General features: G+C 45.7%; 1 protein-coding gene across 11 annotated transcripts in view; it reads left to right on the top strand.

Annotated features, from left to right (window-relative positions):
• The window catches only part of SAMD4A (sterile alpha motif domain containing 4A), a 211,533-nt gene that overhangs the window by 122,962 nt on the left and 69,222 nt on the right, over positions 1 to 19,349 (top strand). For all 11 annotated transcript variants that reach the window (XR_012159608.1, XM_073350077.1, XM_073350082.1 and 8 more), the window contains exon 3: positions 1,495 to 2,013. Coding sequence is in view for 10 of the 11 variants with exons in the window: in XM_073350077.1 (XP_073206178.1) it covers positions 1,495 to 2,013 (519 nt within the window). In the remaining variant the exon portion in view is untranslated. The remainder of the gene's footprint in view (positions 1 to 1,494; positions 2,014 to 19,349) is intronic.

The following is a 19,349-nucleotide window of genomic DNA, read 5'->3' as shown; positions in this document are numbered from 1 at the left end:
AAAGTACCAACACCTGTCTTTTCTGAAGAATTAGTTCAACGCTATGTGGACATTCTTACAAACACAGGGCCAAATCTTCAGCTGACATAGATCGGCGGAGGTCCACTGACAGTTTACACAGGCTAGGTATTGGGCATGTGTAGTAGTCATCGTTTTATATGTTGTAGGTTCTCTCTGTATCAAAACTGTCCACTGCTTTCACAAAGAAGTAATCAGCTGGTGTTTAAAAATTGTGCTTCTGTAGTGAAATCATTCCACGGTTTTCAGTTGCAATTATAAATAACTTTCAGAGGAGACAAATTTTGCTACTAGTGTGTAGGTGCTGGGTGGTTTTGGTGGCCTGTGGTATACAGAAGGTCAGACCAGATGATCTGGTGATCCATTCTGGCCTTAAACTCTAGGACTCTATGACTTCATGCATTAATAGTATTCATTTTCCCTTTTACTGAATGTAATTTTTAATCTGTGTCTTTGAAGGTGTCTTTGAAGTGCGTTAGTACATGAAACTCTTTTCTGTATAACATATAATGTTAACAAATGTTGGGCCAAATTCTGCCATTGGTTACATCAGTGCAACCTCATTAAAGTCAGTAGAGTAACAGAGGGCAGAATTTGGGCTGCTAGCCAAAGTCTCCACATGAGCAGAGATTAAAATGACTAGGACTGTTCATCTTAGAAAAGAGACGAAGGGGGGATATGATAGAGGTCTATAAAATTGTGACTGGTGTGGAGAAAGTGAAGCGATATTTACCCCTTGATGTAACACAAGACCCAGGGGTCACCAATGACATTAATAGGCAGCAGGTTTAAAACAAACATAAGGAAGTACTTCTTCACACAACACACAGTCAACCTGTGGAACTTGTTGCCAGGGGATATTGTGAAGGCCAAAACTGGGTTTTGAACTGGGTTCAAAAAAGAATTTGTTAAGTTCATGGAGGATAGGTCCATCAGTGGCTATTAGCCAAGATGGTCAGGGATGCAACCCCATGTTCTAGGTGTCCCTAAATCTCCAACTGCTGGAAGCTGGAACTGGATGACGGGGGACGGATAATTTGATAATTGCCCTGTTTTGTTCATTCTCTCTGAAGCATCTGGCACTGACCTCTGTCAGAAGACAGGATACAGGACTAGATAGACCTTTGGTCTGACCTTCTGTGGACATTCTTATATTACGTTATGTTTTTATATTAAGATTTTCAGAAATGACTGGTAATTTTGGGTGTCCATCTTGAGATATCTTAAAAGGAGCCTAATTTTCAAAAAGTGCTGAGCCCCCCTCAAAATCAGACCTCTTTAAGGAGTTTCAAATTGGGCACCCAAAATCACAGTTACTTAAATATGTGCCATAAAAGAGAATTCCACATAGCACAGGGCATCACACACAGGAATCTCTTTGTAATGTTATATGTACCTTGTAGGAATCTATTTATTTATTTATTTATTTTGCTGATTTCACAACTCTTTTTTTTTTTTTTTTTACCCCTCCAACAGGAATCATTAACCAATGGCAACAGGAATCCAAGGATAAAGTGATCTCCCTATTGTTAACCCATCTGCCTTTACTGAAACCGGGAAACATTGAAGCAAAAGTGGAATACATGAAACTGTTGCCTAAAATCCTGGCTCATTCGATTGAACACAACCAACACATAGAAGAGAGCAGGCAGCTTTTGTCCTATGCTTTGATCCATCCTGCCACTTCACTGGAAGACAGGAGCGCTCTGGCCATGTGGCTCAATCACTTAGAGGATCGCACATCGGGTAGTTTTGGCAACCAAAACAGAGGTCGGTCCGATTCTGTGGATTACGGACAGACACATTACTATCACCAAAGACAGAACTCCGACGACAAGCTGAACGGGTGGCAGAACTCTCGAGATTCTGGGATATGTGTCAGTGCATCCAGCTGGCAGGACAAAAACCTGGGGTGTGAGAATGGCCATTTGCCCCTCTACTCGTCCTCTTCTGTTCCCACTACGATCAATACTATCGGAACTAATGCAAGCACAAGTAAGTACTATATACGTAAACCACTGCCGAGAGCCGTTTCTGGCTGGTTTCTGTGGCATATCCGCCCTACAACTGTTTCCTTGCAGCACTTATCGTATTAGAAGAGGGGCCAGTTTTAGCTTGGCCCTGGAAAAACCCTTCTCTATGCTTGATTGCCCAGAATAGTCATTTTGCTGTTTTGCATAGTGTAGGATTTTAAACATGAAGCTGCTTGGAACAAAGATTGAACAGCTAAGAGGTTCTAAGAGCAAAAACATCCGTCGTTGAAGGCCGCCACTTTCCTTTCATGCTATTAACCCCAATTTTGGGTAACATTTTCAGAAGTGCCTAAGTGATTTAGAAGCCTGAGTTCCATTTTCAAAAGTGATTGAGGCACTTAGATGCCTAAGTCTCATTGGAAGTAATGGAACAAGACTCCCAAGTACCTAAGTCATTTTTGAAAATGGTACATGGCTCCTAATTCAGATGAGCACTTTATAAAACATTAGCTTTTATCTCTATTAGGCAGAGACGTGACTCTTACTGGTAACAGTGGATCTTAGCCGTGCAGTCTTCAGTGTTCTTTATTTCAGTGTTCTTTATTTCTAATGATGCAAAATTCTGGAGTCTTTCCCCATGCAAAGCTCTGACAGACTTCAGTGGGACCTACAAAGGCTGCGGTACTGCAGGTCTGGGCCCCAGAACTGGATAATGCAGATAAGCCAGGGCATTGTGACTGGCATTTTTAAACAAAGATTTATGTAGCTTTTGTGTAGAGACTCATTATGGCTCTCCCCCCCCCTTCCCCCAAGCTTTTGTGCCTGCTTATATCTTGGGTGGAGAACAAATGTAGCATCTTCACAGTACGATTGGAGCCTGTTCTATTGACCGGCGCTTGGTCTTTGTGTCGAAAGATGTTACGAGGGCTGGCATGTCTTTTACCCTGATGAAGGGCAATCTATACCCAGAGACCTTCCTTAAGATACATTACGAGGAATTGTTGTGTCTTCATATAGTGGGTACCAGGGTTTTACAAAGACAGTCCAGATAGTTTTTTTCATAACCAGGTTTCTATCTCCGTTTTAATGGGATCAGCAAATCAGACACTTGCCCTCCCCTCCCTGCCTCTGCTATACCTTTTCCTTGCTCCCCTGCCTGACTTCAGCCTTCACAATCTCCCGCTTACGGTGCTCTTGCTTTCTAGCACTGACAGACATCTCCACCTCCCATGCCTCAGAATGATCCCAGGGTCCAACTGGGTGCTGTTCTTCATATTCAGGGCCCTGTTTTCTATTGCTACCTGAGCACAAGTGCCTGTACGTCAATGGAGAAGCTGACATCCTTCCCCATACACCCCCTGCTCCCATAATAGGAAGTTTCAACTCATCTTCCCCCTCCCTCATCCTTGTCCCCTCATGGCAGACCCCTTTAACCCATCCGTCTACACATGCCCTTGGACAAGTCCACCCTCTCTCACCCTCTAGTTGCACAAATATCTCACACACAAATCTCCAGGCCTTCGCTGGGGAGCAGATTTAGAAAGTGCTCCTGGTCATTCCTTTTGATGATTCTGAACACACTAATTGTACAGAATGTAGAGATCGCTTTCTGGAGGGAAAGCTGCTTGCAGTAAAGAAACTTAACTTGTCTGTCAACCTGTGGAAATTCACAATGAAAAGTTCTGAGAGCATTAGAATGGTTATTAAAGACTTCGTGGTCTCTGTGGATAGAAAATCCATGCTTGAACAATAAGAGTATAGCAGTAGGTATAGGCCACCGAGCACCTGACCAGGATGATGATGGTGATTGTGAAATGCTATGGGAGATTAAGGAGGCTACAAAGGCAGAAAACTCAATAATATTGCGGGATTTCAACTTACCTTCATATTGTCTGTGTGTGTGTCACATCAGGAAGGGACGCAGAGAAAAAATTTCTAGACACGTTAAGTAAATGCTTCTTGGAGCAACTTGTCCTGGAAATCCACAAGGGGAGAGGCAATTCTTGATATATTTCTAAGTGGAACACAGGATCTGATCCAAGAGGTGCATATAGCTGAATAGGTTGGTAATAGCAACCACGGTGTAATTAAATTTATCATCCTTGTAGGGGGGGAAATTGTCAAAGAAATCCACCACAGTAGCATTTAACTTCAGAAATGGGAACTATATACAAATGAAGAAGCTAGTTAAAGAGAAATTAAAAGGAACAGTCTCAAGGGTGAAATGCCTGCAAACTGCATAGAGAAAATTTAAAAACACCATAAAAGAGGCTCAAACTAAATGTATACCCCAATTAAAAAAAAAACAGTAAGAGGACCGAAAAAATGCCACCGTGGCTAAACAGCAGAGTTAAAGAGGCGGTTAGAGGCAAAAAGGCATCCTTTCAAAATTGGAAATCAAATCCTAGTGAGGAGAAATGAGAATAAATTCTGGCAAGTTAAGTGTAAAAGTATAACAAGGCAGGCCAAGAAAGAATTTGCAGAGCAACTAACAAAAGACACAATAGCGAATAGCACTTTTTTTTTAAAGTACATCAAAAGCAGGAAACCTGCCAGACTGGGGCCTTTGAATGATCAAGGTGCTGAAGGAAGATGAGGCTGTTTCGGAGAAGCTAAATTAATAATTTACATGGGTCTTCGCTGCAGAGGCTATGCGGGAGATCCTTGCACCCAAGCCATCCTTTTTAGGTGACAAATCTGAGGAACTGTCCCAGATTGAGGTGTCAATAGAGGAAGTGTTGGAACTAACGGATCAATTAAACAGTAATAAATCACCAGGACCAGAGGGTATCACCCGAGAGTTCTGAACAAACTCAGATATGAAATTACAGAACTACTAACTGTGATATGTAACCTGTCGCTTAAATCAGCCTCTGAACCAGATGACTGGAGGGTGGCTAATATAACACCTATTTTTTAAAAAGTGCTCCAAAGGCGATCCCACTAACTTCAGAACCAGGCAGATTGGTTGAAACCAATATTAAAGTACAGAATTATCAGACACATAGATAAACAAAATACATTGGGGAAGAGTCAATGTGGCTTTTGTAAAAGGAAATCATGCCTCACCAATCTATTAGACTTATTTGAGGGGGCCAACAAGCATGTGGGAAAGGGTGATCCATTGGATATAGTGTAATTGGACTTTCAGAAAGCCTTTGACAAGGTCCCTCACCAATGGTCCTTAAGCAAACTAAGCAGTCATGGGATAAGAGGGAAGATCCTCTCATGGATCAGTAACTGGGTGAAAGAAAGGCTATTGTTTCTCTCCTTAGCTCTTGTAACTAGGGCCTTCTTTAAGGTGGAATTTCAAATCCCCAATGATGGTTATGAATTACCGTTATGACATGCATTGTTAAAGTCCCCATCCCCATGGTGTGTAAGTGCTCCTATGTATATTTGGCTGGTGCATAGAATGCCATGTGGCAGGAACATTGCTCTGTCCTGTTGCACAGATTCTTTGCTGACGGGTCAGACCCCAAGTGCTCCAGGCATGATGTATGTTGAGATTCCTATCTGACTTGCCCCCTTTGCCTCATCTTCAGCTAGTGCAGAAATTAAATGGCTCTTGCTGCAAGCACCTGCTGTGCAGAAAATTCTATTAGGTTGTTTCACAGAGGAGTCGCTCAAGAGGGGATCGTTTTCACTAGGCCCTGGTGGGAGGGTGCATGAGAGGCTGATTGTGAAAATAGCTGTGTGAAGGATCCAGTTGCATGGCCAGTGCTTCCTAAGTTAATAATGACCACAGCCTGTTTCACTTTTGCCACACACGCTTCCTAATGGTCCTGAATGTTACTGCAGTCCTTCTCTCAGGTACTGTCTTTTGCACTGGGGCCTATATTGCATGAAGGATTTAACCAGCCACTACAAAATATACGTTCATTACACCTCTGCACTGAACTAGCAAGCACTGGTCACACACCCGCGGTATCCAGGGCGTTACACCAAGGCGCCTGACCAGTCTCTGGTGATGAAGATGACCCTGTAGGTTTTTAAATGCATGGGAGATTTAAGGGAGAGGGTGAGTGTCTGCAGTGCGTGGATAGGAAGTGTCCATGTTGACAGGCAGATGTGCATTTTATTCTCTCTTTAGCAAAAGAATGGGGCATATTGTGCCTGCCCCCTGCGGAGGTGCCCAAAATGGTGTAGGGGGGGAGCCTTTCTCCAGTAGGCACATCCCAGGAGCTAGGCACAGCTTCAGTCGCTGCAGTTTTCTGATCCCAGAAACCTCACCCTCCTAGCTCCCACCAGGGTGCAAGCCACCCCAAAGCGGGAGGGAGACGATAGGGTCATCCCTCCCCCTGACTGACCTGCAGGGAGTGCCTTCTGCACCCTCCTTAGGTGTGGCACAGTGGGCATGCTTCCCTGCATGGGCAAGCTCCATGAAGGATAAGACCTCTGCCCAGGTGGTGCATGTACAGTCTGGCCCAGTGTCTGCAGGTTTGGAATGATGCTAGATGAGACTACTCTGTAAGTTGCAGCATTGCCAGCGCTCGCTATTTGATTGTGAATCTTGCAATATTTGGCATTCTTAAAGCCCCAGCTCCCGGAATCTGGTGATCATGGGAGAATCTCAGCTTTCGTTAAATAAAAGCAAATTCCTAGCCTTCCTGGTTGTGCTGGAAAGCTTGCAGACTGTGACAAGTCCAGCTGGCAGATGTGTGCTGTAAAGGCTCAGAACAAGAAGGCAAATAAAAAGATCCCTAAATTTATTATTATTTTTAAAAATCTTGTGATTTTGGGGGGGGGGCGATTTGTGATTCTTGAACGTTTTGTGTGGCAATGCTGAAATTACAAGAGGTATGTTCACACAGTGCTTTGGTCCCTTATGTTATGGGCTGAAAATGGGGCGGGTACAACACAGAGTTTAGTCTCGGGAGAGGAGGGAGAAGAGCTTGCTCTAGATGCCCTTTCTGAGTAGCTGAAGAGGAACAGAAAGACTAGGGGCACTGATAATTGGGTTTGAAAGGCAGCTGCATCAAACTCTCCTAAGGAAGAAGAGACCTGAGACCAGAGTGATGATCAGGACATTTACCTAAGGGAAAACAGACATGAATAAGGCGAAACCAGGTTGGAGGGAAATAGCTTCTGAGAAGATGGCTACGACATTCTGGCTGCAGCAGGTGAGTCATTGCAGGTGGAGATACCCAGCAAGAAATTTTAAGTTCTTCGAATGCTTGCTCATGTCCATTCCGTACTAGGTCTGGGCACTCGCCACATGCACCAGTGCTGGAAACTTTTCCCTCAGCAGTATCCGTAGGGGACAGGCTCTGGCACCCCAGGGAGTGGCACCCGTATGGCACAGTATAAGGAGCGCCACCGGCTCCCCCCACTCTCAGTTCCTTCTTGCTGCCAGTGACGGTGCTGGAACATCGGCTGCTTCGACTAGCAGTGTTTCGTTTTCTGTTCTTGTGAACTTTGAAAATCTGTAATGTAGTTGTATATAGTTAGCAGTTTCTTAGTTACCCATAGTAGTAGTTCTCAACTTTTCATTAGTCCCATAAGTGACAAGTGCCATATCTGCAAGTCCTTTAAACCTAGGATCAAGAAGGAGCGCATTATCCATCTGAAAGCGCTCCTGATGGAGTCGTCACTCACTCCAGTTCCGGAGCAGCAGTCCGACTCCGCACTGATGCTCCGCCAGCGCCATCCACGAGCTGGCACCCCTCCCCCTCCACAGCTCCAGGGAACAAGCCACTAAAGACTGGGAGGGGAAGATCTCCTACCCCCCGTAAGGGACAGGAGAGGGCTGGGGGTGAGCCACAACCCGTGCCGGGAAGTTCAACACCCCCTTTGGGAAGTCAGTCCTCATCTTAAGTCAAGCGGTGCAGCCCATCCCATGCTTTGCCTACAAGCTTGGATAGCGGTGCAGGCCCCAGGCAGCTTCAGGTGCCATTGACGCCAGAAGCTCTTCAAGTGGCTCAGGACATCCTGATGATCCTGGTACCGCCCTCACCGGCTCCCGCGGTACCCCAGTCTTGGGGAAAACCCGTGCTGGCACCTATGCGTGTGTCCCCACCTCAGTGGTACTGATCTCCATCAAGAGGGATGTCCCACCAGCAATTGCCCGCCTGAAGCCATTGCTTCAGGACTAGAGGGTAGACTCAGTGGAGCCCTCTTCGGTCCCCACACCTGGGGCACCGATCGAGGAACTCAAGGTGTACCTCGCCCGTAGATTGGCGCAGACCCTCTGAGGCATGCGCCACCTGGCAAGAACTCTGGGACTGGCCCCGACCATCTCCAAGGGCCTGGTGCCAATCACAGGACCAATTGGACACCAGAGACCGCCAAAGGCAGCAGACACAGGGCCGTGGAGCCAGCCTCAGCAGGACCAGCCCCATAAACGAGCCAAAGGTTACAAGCGCTGCCCGAGCCACCCGCCTCCACCCTCGGCCCAGTTGGGCTTGAGCCGTAATAAGCAGGGGGCCAAACAGACGTTTTGAGGGTGCGACCGAGGCCAACCTACCAGACTATTCTCCAGATCCCTCTTTCCTAGTGTTCTCCGACTGCCTTTTCCCTTTCCTCCTGTTGTGGGCCACTATAACTTCGGACCTCTGGGTCCTCAGTACAGTGGACCAGGTTATACCCTCCAGTTCCTTTCTATCCCCTCTCCCACCTGCCTTCCCCATCCCTCTTCAGGGACCCCTTTCACGAGAGTCTCCTCACAGAGGAGGTAAATGGGTTACTACAGCTGGGTGTGGTGGAGGAAGTTCCTCTCAAGTACAGGAAAAAGGGGTTCTATTCCTGGTACTTTTTAATCCCAAAGGCCATGGGTAGTCTGTGGCCCATCCTGGACCAGCCAGACTTCAACAAGTACCTTCAAAAGCTAAAGTCCCGCATGGTCTCTCTGGCTTCTGTTATCCCTTCCTGGATCCAGGAGCCTGCTATGCCGCCCTTGACTTGAAGGACACATACTTCCACATAGCAATCTTTGGAGGACACAGACGCTTCCTCCGGTTTATGGTGCGGCCCCACCACTGCCAGTTTACAGTCCTCCCGTTCAGCCTGGTGACAGCACCGAGGGTGTTTACCAAGTGCATGTTGGTGGCGGCGGCTTACCTCAGGCGCCAGGGTATCCAGATCTACCCATACCTCGATGACTGGCTTGTTAAGGGGGGCTCCAAGTCTCAAGTCTGAAGGGATGTTGTGGTGCTTCAAGCCACGTGCCGCTCTCTGGGCCTACTGGTGAATGACAAAAAGTCGACGTTCGTCCCAGTGCAGAGGATAGAGTTTTTCGGAGTGGTCCTTGACTCTACCTGTGCCAGAGCGTTCCTGCCGCTGAAAAGATTCCACACGATGGCAAACCTCATCGCAGAAGTCTCTGCGTTCTCTCTGACTGCAGCCAGGGTCTGCCTGCGCCTGCTAGGCCACATGGCAGCGTGCATTTACGTGATCCACCATGCCAGACTCCAGATGCGGCCCCTGCAACAATGGCTGGCGACTATCTATTTCCAGTCGCGAGACCTCCTGGGGAAGATCGTTACCATTCCCCAGGAAATACAAACCTTGCTGAGATAGTGGACCGACCGCAGGACAGTCCTAGAAGGGGTTCCATTCGACAGCCCTCCTCACTCCATTGATCTGGTGTCAGACGTCTTGGACCTCAGCTTGGGGGCACATCTCAGCAAACCTCCAGATACAGGGGATGTGGTCCCCTGGAGGAGGCACAGTTACACATGAATGTCAAAGAGCTCCGAGCAGTCCGGTTGGCGTGTGGAGTCTTCTTTCCCCACCTGTCGGGCAAGGTGGTATGAGTCCTGACGGACAACACAGCCTCAATGTTCTACATCAATAGGCAAGGGGGAGCCCGCTCGTCGGCTCTCTGTCAAGGCTGTGGGACTTCTGCATCAGCCATGAAATCCACCTGGAAGCTTGTCACCTTCTCAGCGTCAGGAATATGCTGGTAGACCAGCTCAGCAGGGACTTCTCCTCTCACTATGAGTGGTCACTCCATCCAGAGGTAGCCTGCATGATCTTCTAAAGGTGGGGAACTCCCCAAGTGGACCTGTTCCCTACCAGACAGAACAGGAAATGCCACTGGTTTTGTTCTCGACAGGGTCTGAGCAAGGATTTCCTCCCCGATGACTTCCTCCTGTCGTGGTCATGGAGCCTGAAGTGTGAGTTCCCTCCGATTCCTCTCATCAGCAGGGCCCTGGCATAGATCAAGAAAGACCAGGTGCAGGTTATCATGATTGCCCTGGCGTGGGCTCGTCAGCATTGGGTCAGCACACTCATGAGCCTGTCAGTGGCCCCTCCCTGACCCCTGCCCAACCGACCAGACCTGCTGTTGCAGGACCACAGTTGGCTCTTACACCCCAACCTCGGGTCCCTCCACTTCTCGGCATGGATGCTGCAGGGCTGAACCCAGAGAAGCGGATGCAAGGAGTCCAACAGGCCTTCCTGGAAAGTAGAAAGTACTCAACTAGACTGACTTATCTGGCCAAGTGGATGAGGTTTTCCCTCTGGGCATCCGAATGGAGCATCTCTCCCTCGCGTTCCTCCATACAGGCTGTCCTGGACTACTTGCTCCTCTCTAGGCTCACTGGCCTGCCCTCTGAACCACTGGGGTCCTGCTCCCTTTCCCTTCTGTCATGGAAGGTCACGTTCCTGGTGGCGGTGACTTTGTGAGACAGGTCTCAGAAATTAAAGCCTTGATCTCAGAACCGCCGTATGCTGTCTTCTACAAAGATAAGGCTCAGTTGTGGCCCCACCCAGCTTTCCTGCCAAAGGTGGTCTTCACCTTCCATATGAACCAGGACATCTTCCTCCCAGTGTTCTGTCCCAGACTGCACAAGACCAGTGAGAAGAGGCATCTTCATGCCCTGGACTTCTGGAGGGCCTTGGCTTTTTACTTAGAACTTACCAACCCTTTCTGTAAATCGACTCAACTCTTCATCGCTACAGCAGATAGGATGAAGGGTCCTCGCAGAGGATTTCCAATTGGATCACTTCGTGCATAAGAACCTATTACGACCTGGCAGTGATTTCAGGGGCATATTCAGGGGGGCGCCAGAGTCAGTCCCCTTTGGATACTGCTGAGGGGAAAACTTCTGGCACCAGTGCATGTGGGGAGCAAGCACACCATAGTGGAATGGACATGAGCAACGCATCTCGAAGAACACCAGTTACAGAAAAGGTGACTGTCTTTTCTAAAGTACTTGGCCCTTCAAAAGAAACCATTAAACGCTTTGATGCAAAGACTCATCCCTTCTGTTATGTTTGCACAGAGCCTAGCTCAGATCCTGATCGGGACCTTTAAGTGTTGCCACAATGCATAGAAATAAACAAGGAGAGAATTATAAATAATTACTCCATTTTCTGAAATGCTGAGACTTTTTTGAAGTCACAGAGAATGCAAAAAAGCATCTAACTCAGCAGGCCACCCCAGGTGATTCAGCAGAAGCATCCAAGAGTAGCAGCCCGTTTTGCTGGATGGATCTGACATGGTTGGATTCCTCAGAATTGTTCTTTGTCCTGGGATTTTGTTGGGAAGCCCCCGTACTTGTCTCTCTCTCCTCGCTACCCCTTCCTATTCCATTTGTCTTTGCTCCCTCTTCCTAGTTCACCTCACCACTGCTGTGGCTTGCTGTACTTTACCTCTCCTTTACATCAACGCCCCCTCACATAACTTCCCTGCACAAACACCCCTCTCCCAGGCGAGCGACTTCCTGGCACATTACAATGACCTCTTTTTGCATCGCCAGAGCCCTCATGCCTGCCATCAAACGGCTCTGATTCCACTGAAAGATTTATAGAGCCTGTATTCATGGAACCTTTCCACCAAGTTTAATGCCAGGGGCAAGTGTACACGTTTATGAAGCCGAGTGGGTTTGCAATGTATCTAAATGTTCCCTCAGCCCAGCCCCAATCTTTAATGTTACGCTGTAACTTTGATAAACATTTGCAGTAATGGCTGCAGTGGTTCACTAATATCCTGTGAACACTGAGCTCTAGCTGTGGCCCTGTGTTTGTTTCCAACGTATTTATATAACCACATGTTCCATTGAGGGAAGCACATCGAATTCTGTGGAGAGAACCACTGGAGGGGCAGCGGCAGCCAGTCACTTTCCCCTAGCACATTGCACTGGATCACTCATGAGAATCACAGCGTTATAAGGTGCTGACGTTCAAGCCGATATGAGGTGGCAAAGCCTGCTGATGTTTTTTGATGGCAACATGTTCTGACAATCTGCAGGCACAGCTGGAGACAACCCAGTTGTACTTCATACTCTCGTCCATAACCTTCCTTAACACAATATTTGCTTGGACATGAAGCACAGTAAGTCCACAAACAGATGCTAAAAAATAAACACGGCTAGTCAGCCTTTGTCCCAGCCCCTCGATACAATCAATATGCCCATTAATCTTCTATTCCAAAGCAAATCCCTCAAATACTTAGTGTTTGTTTAGTTTTTAAAAAAAAGTTCCTGTTTTATCCATAATAGCTTCTGTCCAGCCGGTGGTCTAAAGAGTGTGTTCCAGGGCACAGATTTCAGCATGCTGTCTCTGCAAAGGTAGTGCTTGTTTCTGACGTCAAATCTGGTCAAAGTCTTTCTCAGAGGAGTGGTGATCTTGCTCTAGGGACACTTTGTCTGGTGCCTGGGCATATTGTTATTATACACTATTATGTTTCAGGTTTTAAATACGATAAATTGATGTCCATTAAAGAATCCCCTTTGTGAGATGTTCCAATATTGTTTACTTCCCCATGATTCAATCTGGACCCAGAGTGACACCCCTGAGATCAGATTCTGCCCTGTCGAGTGGCTCAGCAGGCGTATCAATGGTTTTGAACATCTTCCTCTATTGCTAGTTTGCACTTCTGTTGCTGTCTTATATGATCACAGAGTTGAGAAAATGGCCAGCAAAGGGTATTACATATATTATTTATAGGTACAATAACTATGGGCCAAATTCTGTTCTCCATTCCAACAAGTGTAAATCTAGATTAACTCTATTTAATGGAGTTACTCTAGGTTTGCACTAATGTAAATGATATGAGAGTCCAACCCAATGTTAACAGCCGGTCAGTCACAACCGTCTGACAGTGGTCAATCCCTACTGTTTGTGGGAAGGGTAGTAAGTAAGTGACATAGTTTTTCCTCTGTACTTAATTTACAGTGTCCCATTAATAGATGTATCTGTTTCTATGGCTGGAGAATACAAGTGGACATTAGACAAAACTTCCAGTAGGCCCCAGGGAAGGAAGAAACAAAGGGCCCTTGACTGCGGATAGAACGTTGGGAGCTCTTTATAGATTTGCTCTAGTCACTGTTGTTTCAGGCTCCCAGACTGTTCAGATTCCCTACTGTCCTCAGAGTGCGACAGGATGCCGAGCAGAAAACCCACCCCTTTTAAAAAGCAACTGAAAAATTATGAAGTCCATATTTAATCAGGAAAAATTCCCATTGACTTTGGTGAGAGGGTCTTCTGGGTAAAGACTGAATAAAATTTAATGAAGAACTTTAAGATCTGGCCTGGGGATTGAATAGCAATTTTAGGGAAGAGTGATGCTCAAGAGAGAGATTGAAGACTCAGAGGAAGAGAGAGCAAAGGATAAGGAAGGGCAGTCCATATGGGGCTCTTAAAGATACAGTTTTTCAAGGCACTGCTGTGTTCTCAGGATCATTGACGTCATCAATTTTGTGTCCTAACACAATAGGACAGTGATGATGTCTGATTATTCTGCTCAGCAGTCCAAGAATGAAGAGCATGAGCTGGACTCTTCTCAGCTACACCAGTGCACACCCACCAGGTCTGATTGTGATCTCATGCTGGTGTAAATAGGAGCAGAATCTGGCTCATTAACTTCAATGGAGTTACTCCAGATTGACCCCAGCGTAGCTGAGAGCAGAATCTGGCTCTGTGTTTTCTCACAGTGCCCCAGTTTCCTTACAAGACTATAAAGAGTCTGTTGTTTTTAAAATTTCAGTTACTGCATGTCGAATGCCAGACCATGGAAGACATTTAGGCCTTGTCTTATACTTCAGTTCTTACCTGAGCTTGCAAGTTAACCAATTAATGATATGTTTGACTCTAAGCATGCTTTCTGTCTTCACACAACATGTTAATTCTTGGTTAGTAAACATGGCACCTTGCCATGTGTCATTCCTACAGGGCTAGTACATGGTTGACTTCCTGTACCCAGATCACAATGCTGTTATTTTGCCGTGTAGACAGGAGCGTACCCTTTCCCCTTACAATGTCTCTGTAACTGGTTTGATTAATTCTCCTTCCTCCTAGCTCTCTGTGTGATAAAATACCCCAGAGCACATTGCCCCATGTGTGGCTGATGACATTCTGTGTGCATGTCCTCCCTAACCCACACTGAGGCATTATGGGGTAGATGCCCGGTTTTTCCCAGAATGCACAGGTTCATACGCAGGCAGGATGATTGATGTGGGTTGCAAACTCATTTGACACATGGTTGCACTATGGAAAAAAATGACAGTATAGATCCAGCCATAGTTGTTGCAGCTGAGTCAGAGGATAATTACAAAATGACCTGGTTACAAAATCACGGCTGCATTTGCAGTGTAAATGGAGTTTTAAAAAAAATCCCAACGTGAAACAATGAAAACTAAAGATCCTTTTTGCATAAAGCAAAGGGGCAGTTGTGAAGAACTGCCTTTTCTCAATGGGATTCTTACTGTGCCAGCCTTCACAGAGACAAACTGTCTGTAATTTGCCCTCTCTGTTTTTGTACCTACACAAACACAATTCCTTTTAAAGTTATTAATGCATCGTTAAATATTCTGCTGTGCAGCTGGCACTGGAATGAGCAAAGTCTTTTAAAAACTCAATTTAATAAAACCAGTACAAATCTTTGGCTCCCCTCTCAAGATGTATGACAGAGAGGTAAGAAATGAAAGTTCCAGACCCATAGTTTATTACATTCAGGCACTCACTTTTTTTGCCTGTGTAATTGGTTCCACCTGAAAATGAGCTTGCTGCATATGAGTTTTCATTTGTCAACTGGAAATACAGTACAGTTTAACTCCATATTCACTGTTAAGAAGCAAAATTACTCTACACCCTTTGCCTTCACGAGAAAGGATGATTAACACCCTAGACTGACACTGAAGAGATAGGAGTTCTGTTCCCATCTCTGCCAGACACTTCCTGTCACTCAGTGCCCTACTCCCAATATATAACATAGGAATAATATCGCCTTCTTTGTCTTTTTAGGGTGGGTTTTTCCACAAGTGCTTTTTGCTGGCCTCACTTTGCTCCCACTGAGGTCAGTGTTAAAATCCCAGTGGGTTGTAAGCTCGGAGGGACTGTCTCACTTTCATAGAAGCATAGAAGATCAGGGTTGGAAGGGACCTCAGGAGATCATGTAGTCCAACCCCCTGCTCAAAGCAGGACCAATCCCCAATTAAATCATCCCAGCCAGGGCTTTGTCAAGCCTGACCTTAAAACCCTCTAAGGAGGGAAATTCCACCACCTCCCTAGGTAACCCAGTCCAGTGCTTCACCACCCTCCTAGTGAAAATGTTTTTCCTAAAATCCAACCTAAACCTCCCACACTGCAACTTGAGACCATTACTCCTTGCTCTGTCATCTGGTACCACTAGAACTGTCTAGATCCATCCTCTTTGGAACCCCCACTTCAGGTAGTTGAAGGCTGCTATCAAATCCCCCCCTCACTCTTCTCTTCTGCAGATTAAATAACCCCAGTTACCTCAGCCTCTCCTCATAAGTCATGTGCTCTAGCCCCGTAATCATTTTTGTTGCTCTCCACTGAACTCTTTCCAATTTTTCCTCATCCTTCTTGTACTGTGGGGACCAAAACTGGACGCAGTACTCCAGATGAGGCCTCATCCACAGAGCCAGTTATCTCATCATATACTTTATATATGTACCCCCCCTAGCCCCTAGATGTTACTGTAATGAGAATAATAATTTACTCCCAAATGCTCTAGTTAAACTTAGGGTCTGCAAGCCTCACCCACAATGAGTAGTACCTGGCCGTGGAAGAAGTCCCCTTGGTTTATTAAGGAGGCCATAAATATGAGGATAAATGCAAAAAAAGACTCTTCCATGCAACAAGGCTGAGAAATCAAACACTGAACTCCGTAAATCCCAGTGGGTTGTAAACCACTCCTACAGCGTTAACTTGGCACACCACACATCCTATAATATTAAATGAGCAACATTCATAATATAAACAATAATACATCCAAGTTTATATTGGCATCACCAGAGGGGCTCAGGGGAGTCCACTGCATCCCCTCTGCCCCAGCCCTCAGATCAGTTCTGTTTAGGGTGGATTGACTTAAAACAAAGTGATTTAAATCACCGATTAAAACCAGCAAGCCAGAAACCTCCATTTAAATCATCAATTCTAATCATGTTTTGCATTTGTTGTACTTTTTAAGTTATTTTCCTAAAGAAAAGTTGGTCTGATTGGTTGGTAACCATTAAAATGTGTTGAATTGCAACTAAACATAGCCTTAACACTAAATTTCATGCTTCTTTTTGCTAATCCAGGAACATACACTATGTCCTATATACATTTATTTAATCAATTATGTATTTTAACTTTTTACTAGATTATGATTAATTTTCTGCTTGTGATTTGTGTCAAGTTCTATTTGAATGGAAATTTAAATTCAATTAAAATGCACATAACCAGCATGTTTAAAAAATTATTTGATAAAACTATTTTAAATGTGCTGGATACATAAGAAAAAAGTTATCAAAACATGCTTTGCTTTTAAAACTAAGTGATTTATTAAACAAAGGCAGCATTATCTGTAATTAGTGAATTGAACTGATTGTTTCTAGTCACTGCGTCCTTCAAGATTTTAGGGCTAGTAGATCTCATCCCCTCACACCTAGTTTTCATTCACAGGTTGGAAGAGGAAAACAAGCTTTCCAGGTTTTTAAACTGCCAGTTGGTTTCATAACTTTGAATGAACTAGTCACTGAACTGATCTAGTTGAATAAACTGTAGTAAAGAAAATATTCTATCTGCACCTCCAGCGAAAGCTACTGCTGTCAAAAGCTGGTTTAGCACTTCAGCAAACTCAGGTTCCAACTGCTTAGCCAGTGACTTCCAGTTTTCTTTAAAAGTTAGGGTAAACTGGGGTTCCATGGGTTGAGTTGTATGAAAATATCATTCTGGGCAGGGCAAGAGGTCAAGTGAGAGTGGGGTATGTGTTTGCTAGGAGGAAAGAAGGGATTATGGAGTAAACAAAACATTCCCTAGAGGGATGCTGCAGTGGTTTACGTTTCTGTTTGGCTGTAACAGACTGGTTCTAGCACTATTGCCTCTGGGGATCTACAACTCGAACCTCCAGCTTTGGTGACTGCAACCCTTTGATGACCGGTGACAGGTGGCAGAAGAAGTGGCAAGGTAATTGCCAGGGGTTTGGACAGATTACTTCAGAAGAGAGGGATTGTTATTATTTCAGTCACTTTCCCAACTGGCATGGGGAGAATAGACTGGAGAAGCACAGGATAGACAAAGTGCTAGGTAGGCATTTATTATCAGTTTCACTAAGTCAGAAGTGCTAAGATATTTAGACTCCTAAAGATGTAGAGAGGCCTAGTGGTATTTTCAGAAGTGCCTGAACATGGTAAGTGCCCAACTCCCACATAATTTCATAGCACCTTAGGCTGTCAGCTCTTCAGGGCAAGTCCTGTCTCTTTGACTTATGTTTGTGCAGCGTAGCCCAGTGGGCTTCACAATACAGAAATAACAATAAGAATTAATAATAACAACAATGGGTCAGCCCATTGCACATTGACCCTGTCAAAGTGGGACAAAGTGCCATTTTCCCTCAAATGAGAGGTTGTTAAGCTCATGCTTAAGAAACTGTCTCTTAGCTTTGCCACTCAATAGCCCAGTTTTTAACTTCCCTTTTTCAGGGGAAGGTTACTAAGAAGGGAATAGTGGGGTAACAGTGTTGCTTCTGAGTCCTGTCAAGCTGGCTTTTGATCTGGGTATGGTGCAGATATGGTTAGTTTTGTTGATGGATGACCTGCTAGCAATGGAAAGACGTCAGCCATCCACGATAATTCTTTATAGGTCATAGAATCATAGAATATCAGGGTTGGAAAAGACCTCAGGAGGTCATCTAGTCCAACCCCCTGCTCAAAGCAGGACCAATCCCCAATTTTTGCCCCAGATCCCAAATGGCCCCCTCAAGGATTGAACTCACAACCCTGGGTTTAGCAGGCCAATGCTCAAACCATTGAGCTATCCCTCCCCCGCTCAGCAGCCTTCGGTACCTTTGACCAGGAGGTTTTGACGACTTTTCTGCAGTCCCCAAAAAGCATAGACATCCCCATGCTCACACCTGCCCCAACAGCCTGCTGTTTACAAGGTTCCATAGGTTTCTCTTCTGTCACTCCTCAGTGCATACCTGAGGCTACTGGGAAAGGAGGAGGGAATAGTTGAGATGCACCGAGATGATGGATTTCTCAGAACTGTGGTGCACTTTCCCAGCCGCTCCAGGAACTAGCAGAAATTGTGGCATGGGTGACAGTAAGCTGCAGTGGGACTCACTCCAGAAAAGACTGTTGCCAATGCAAATGAAGGGAGATGTCTTCCTGGCTTTTCTCTGCATCCTGGGGGAATTTCTAGGTCCCCCTTTGCTCCAAAAGTGCCTTTATCCATCTGCACTAGGTTAGGAAATTGCAGTTATTGCTGATGTTCTACCCACCAGTCTTAAACCTTTGAGCTGTCGATTGGATTATTGCAATGTATTCTGCATGAGTTACCCTTGACTTCTACTCAGAAGCTAAATTTAGTGCAGAGTTCAGGGTCTACTTAATTAGTGCAGCTAGCCACAAGGAGCATATTAAAGCTATCCCTCCTTGGCTTCCAGTTTGCTTGCTGGGCAATATAAAATGGCAATGTTGATCTGTAAAGCCTGATGTTGTTTGAGTCTTGGCTATCTAAGTACTGCCTCATTCCCTCTTTGTTACATGACCGTTGAGATCAGATGGGTTGGTTTTGTTGGCCTGGTTTTGCTAAGCCTTAGGCCACGTCTATATGTGCAGCCCTGTGGCAGCACGTGTGGTGAAGATGCTCTATGCTAATGGGAGAGAGTTCTCCCGTTGGTATAAAAATACCACCTCCACGAGCGGCATAAGCTATGTTGGCGGGAGAAGCTCTCCTGCTGACATAGCGCTGTACACACAAGCACTTATGTCAGCATAATTTATGTCATTCGGGGGGGTGGAAAAGTCACATCTCTGAGCAACATACGTTTTTCTGACATAGGCTATAGTGTAGACATAGCCTCAGATTTGAATATCTGGGGAATGGCGGCTGGGCATTCTCAATGGAGGGCCCTCGGCTGTGGACGTTCACTTCCCTTGTTGGTTCAGTGGAGCCAGAAGGCTT

This window comes from Lepidochelys kempii, chromosome 6 (genome assembly GCF_965140265.1).
Source record: "Lepidochelys kempii isolate rLepKem1 chromosome 6, rLepKem1.hap2, whole genome shotgun sequence".
Taxonomy (NCBI): Eukaryota; Metazoa; Chordata; order Testudines; family Cheloniidae; genus Lepidochelys; species Lepidochelys kempii.
Note: the sequence above shows the minus strand (reverse complement) of the source record. Positions and strands in the feature narration are given on the sequence as shown.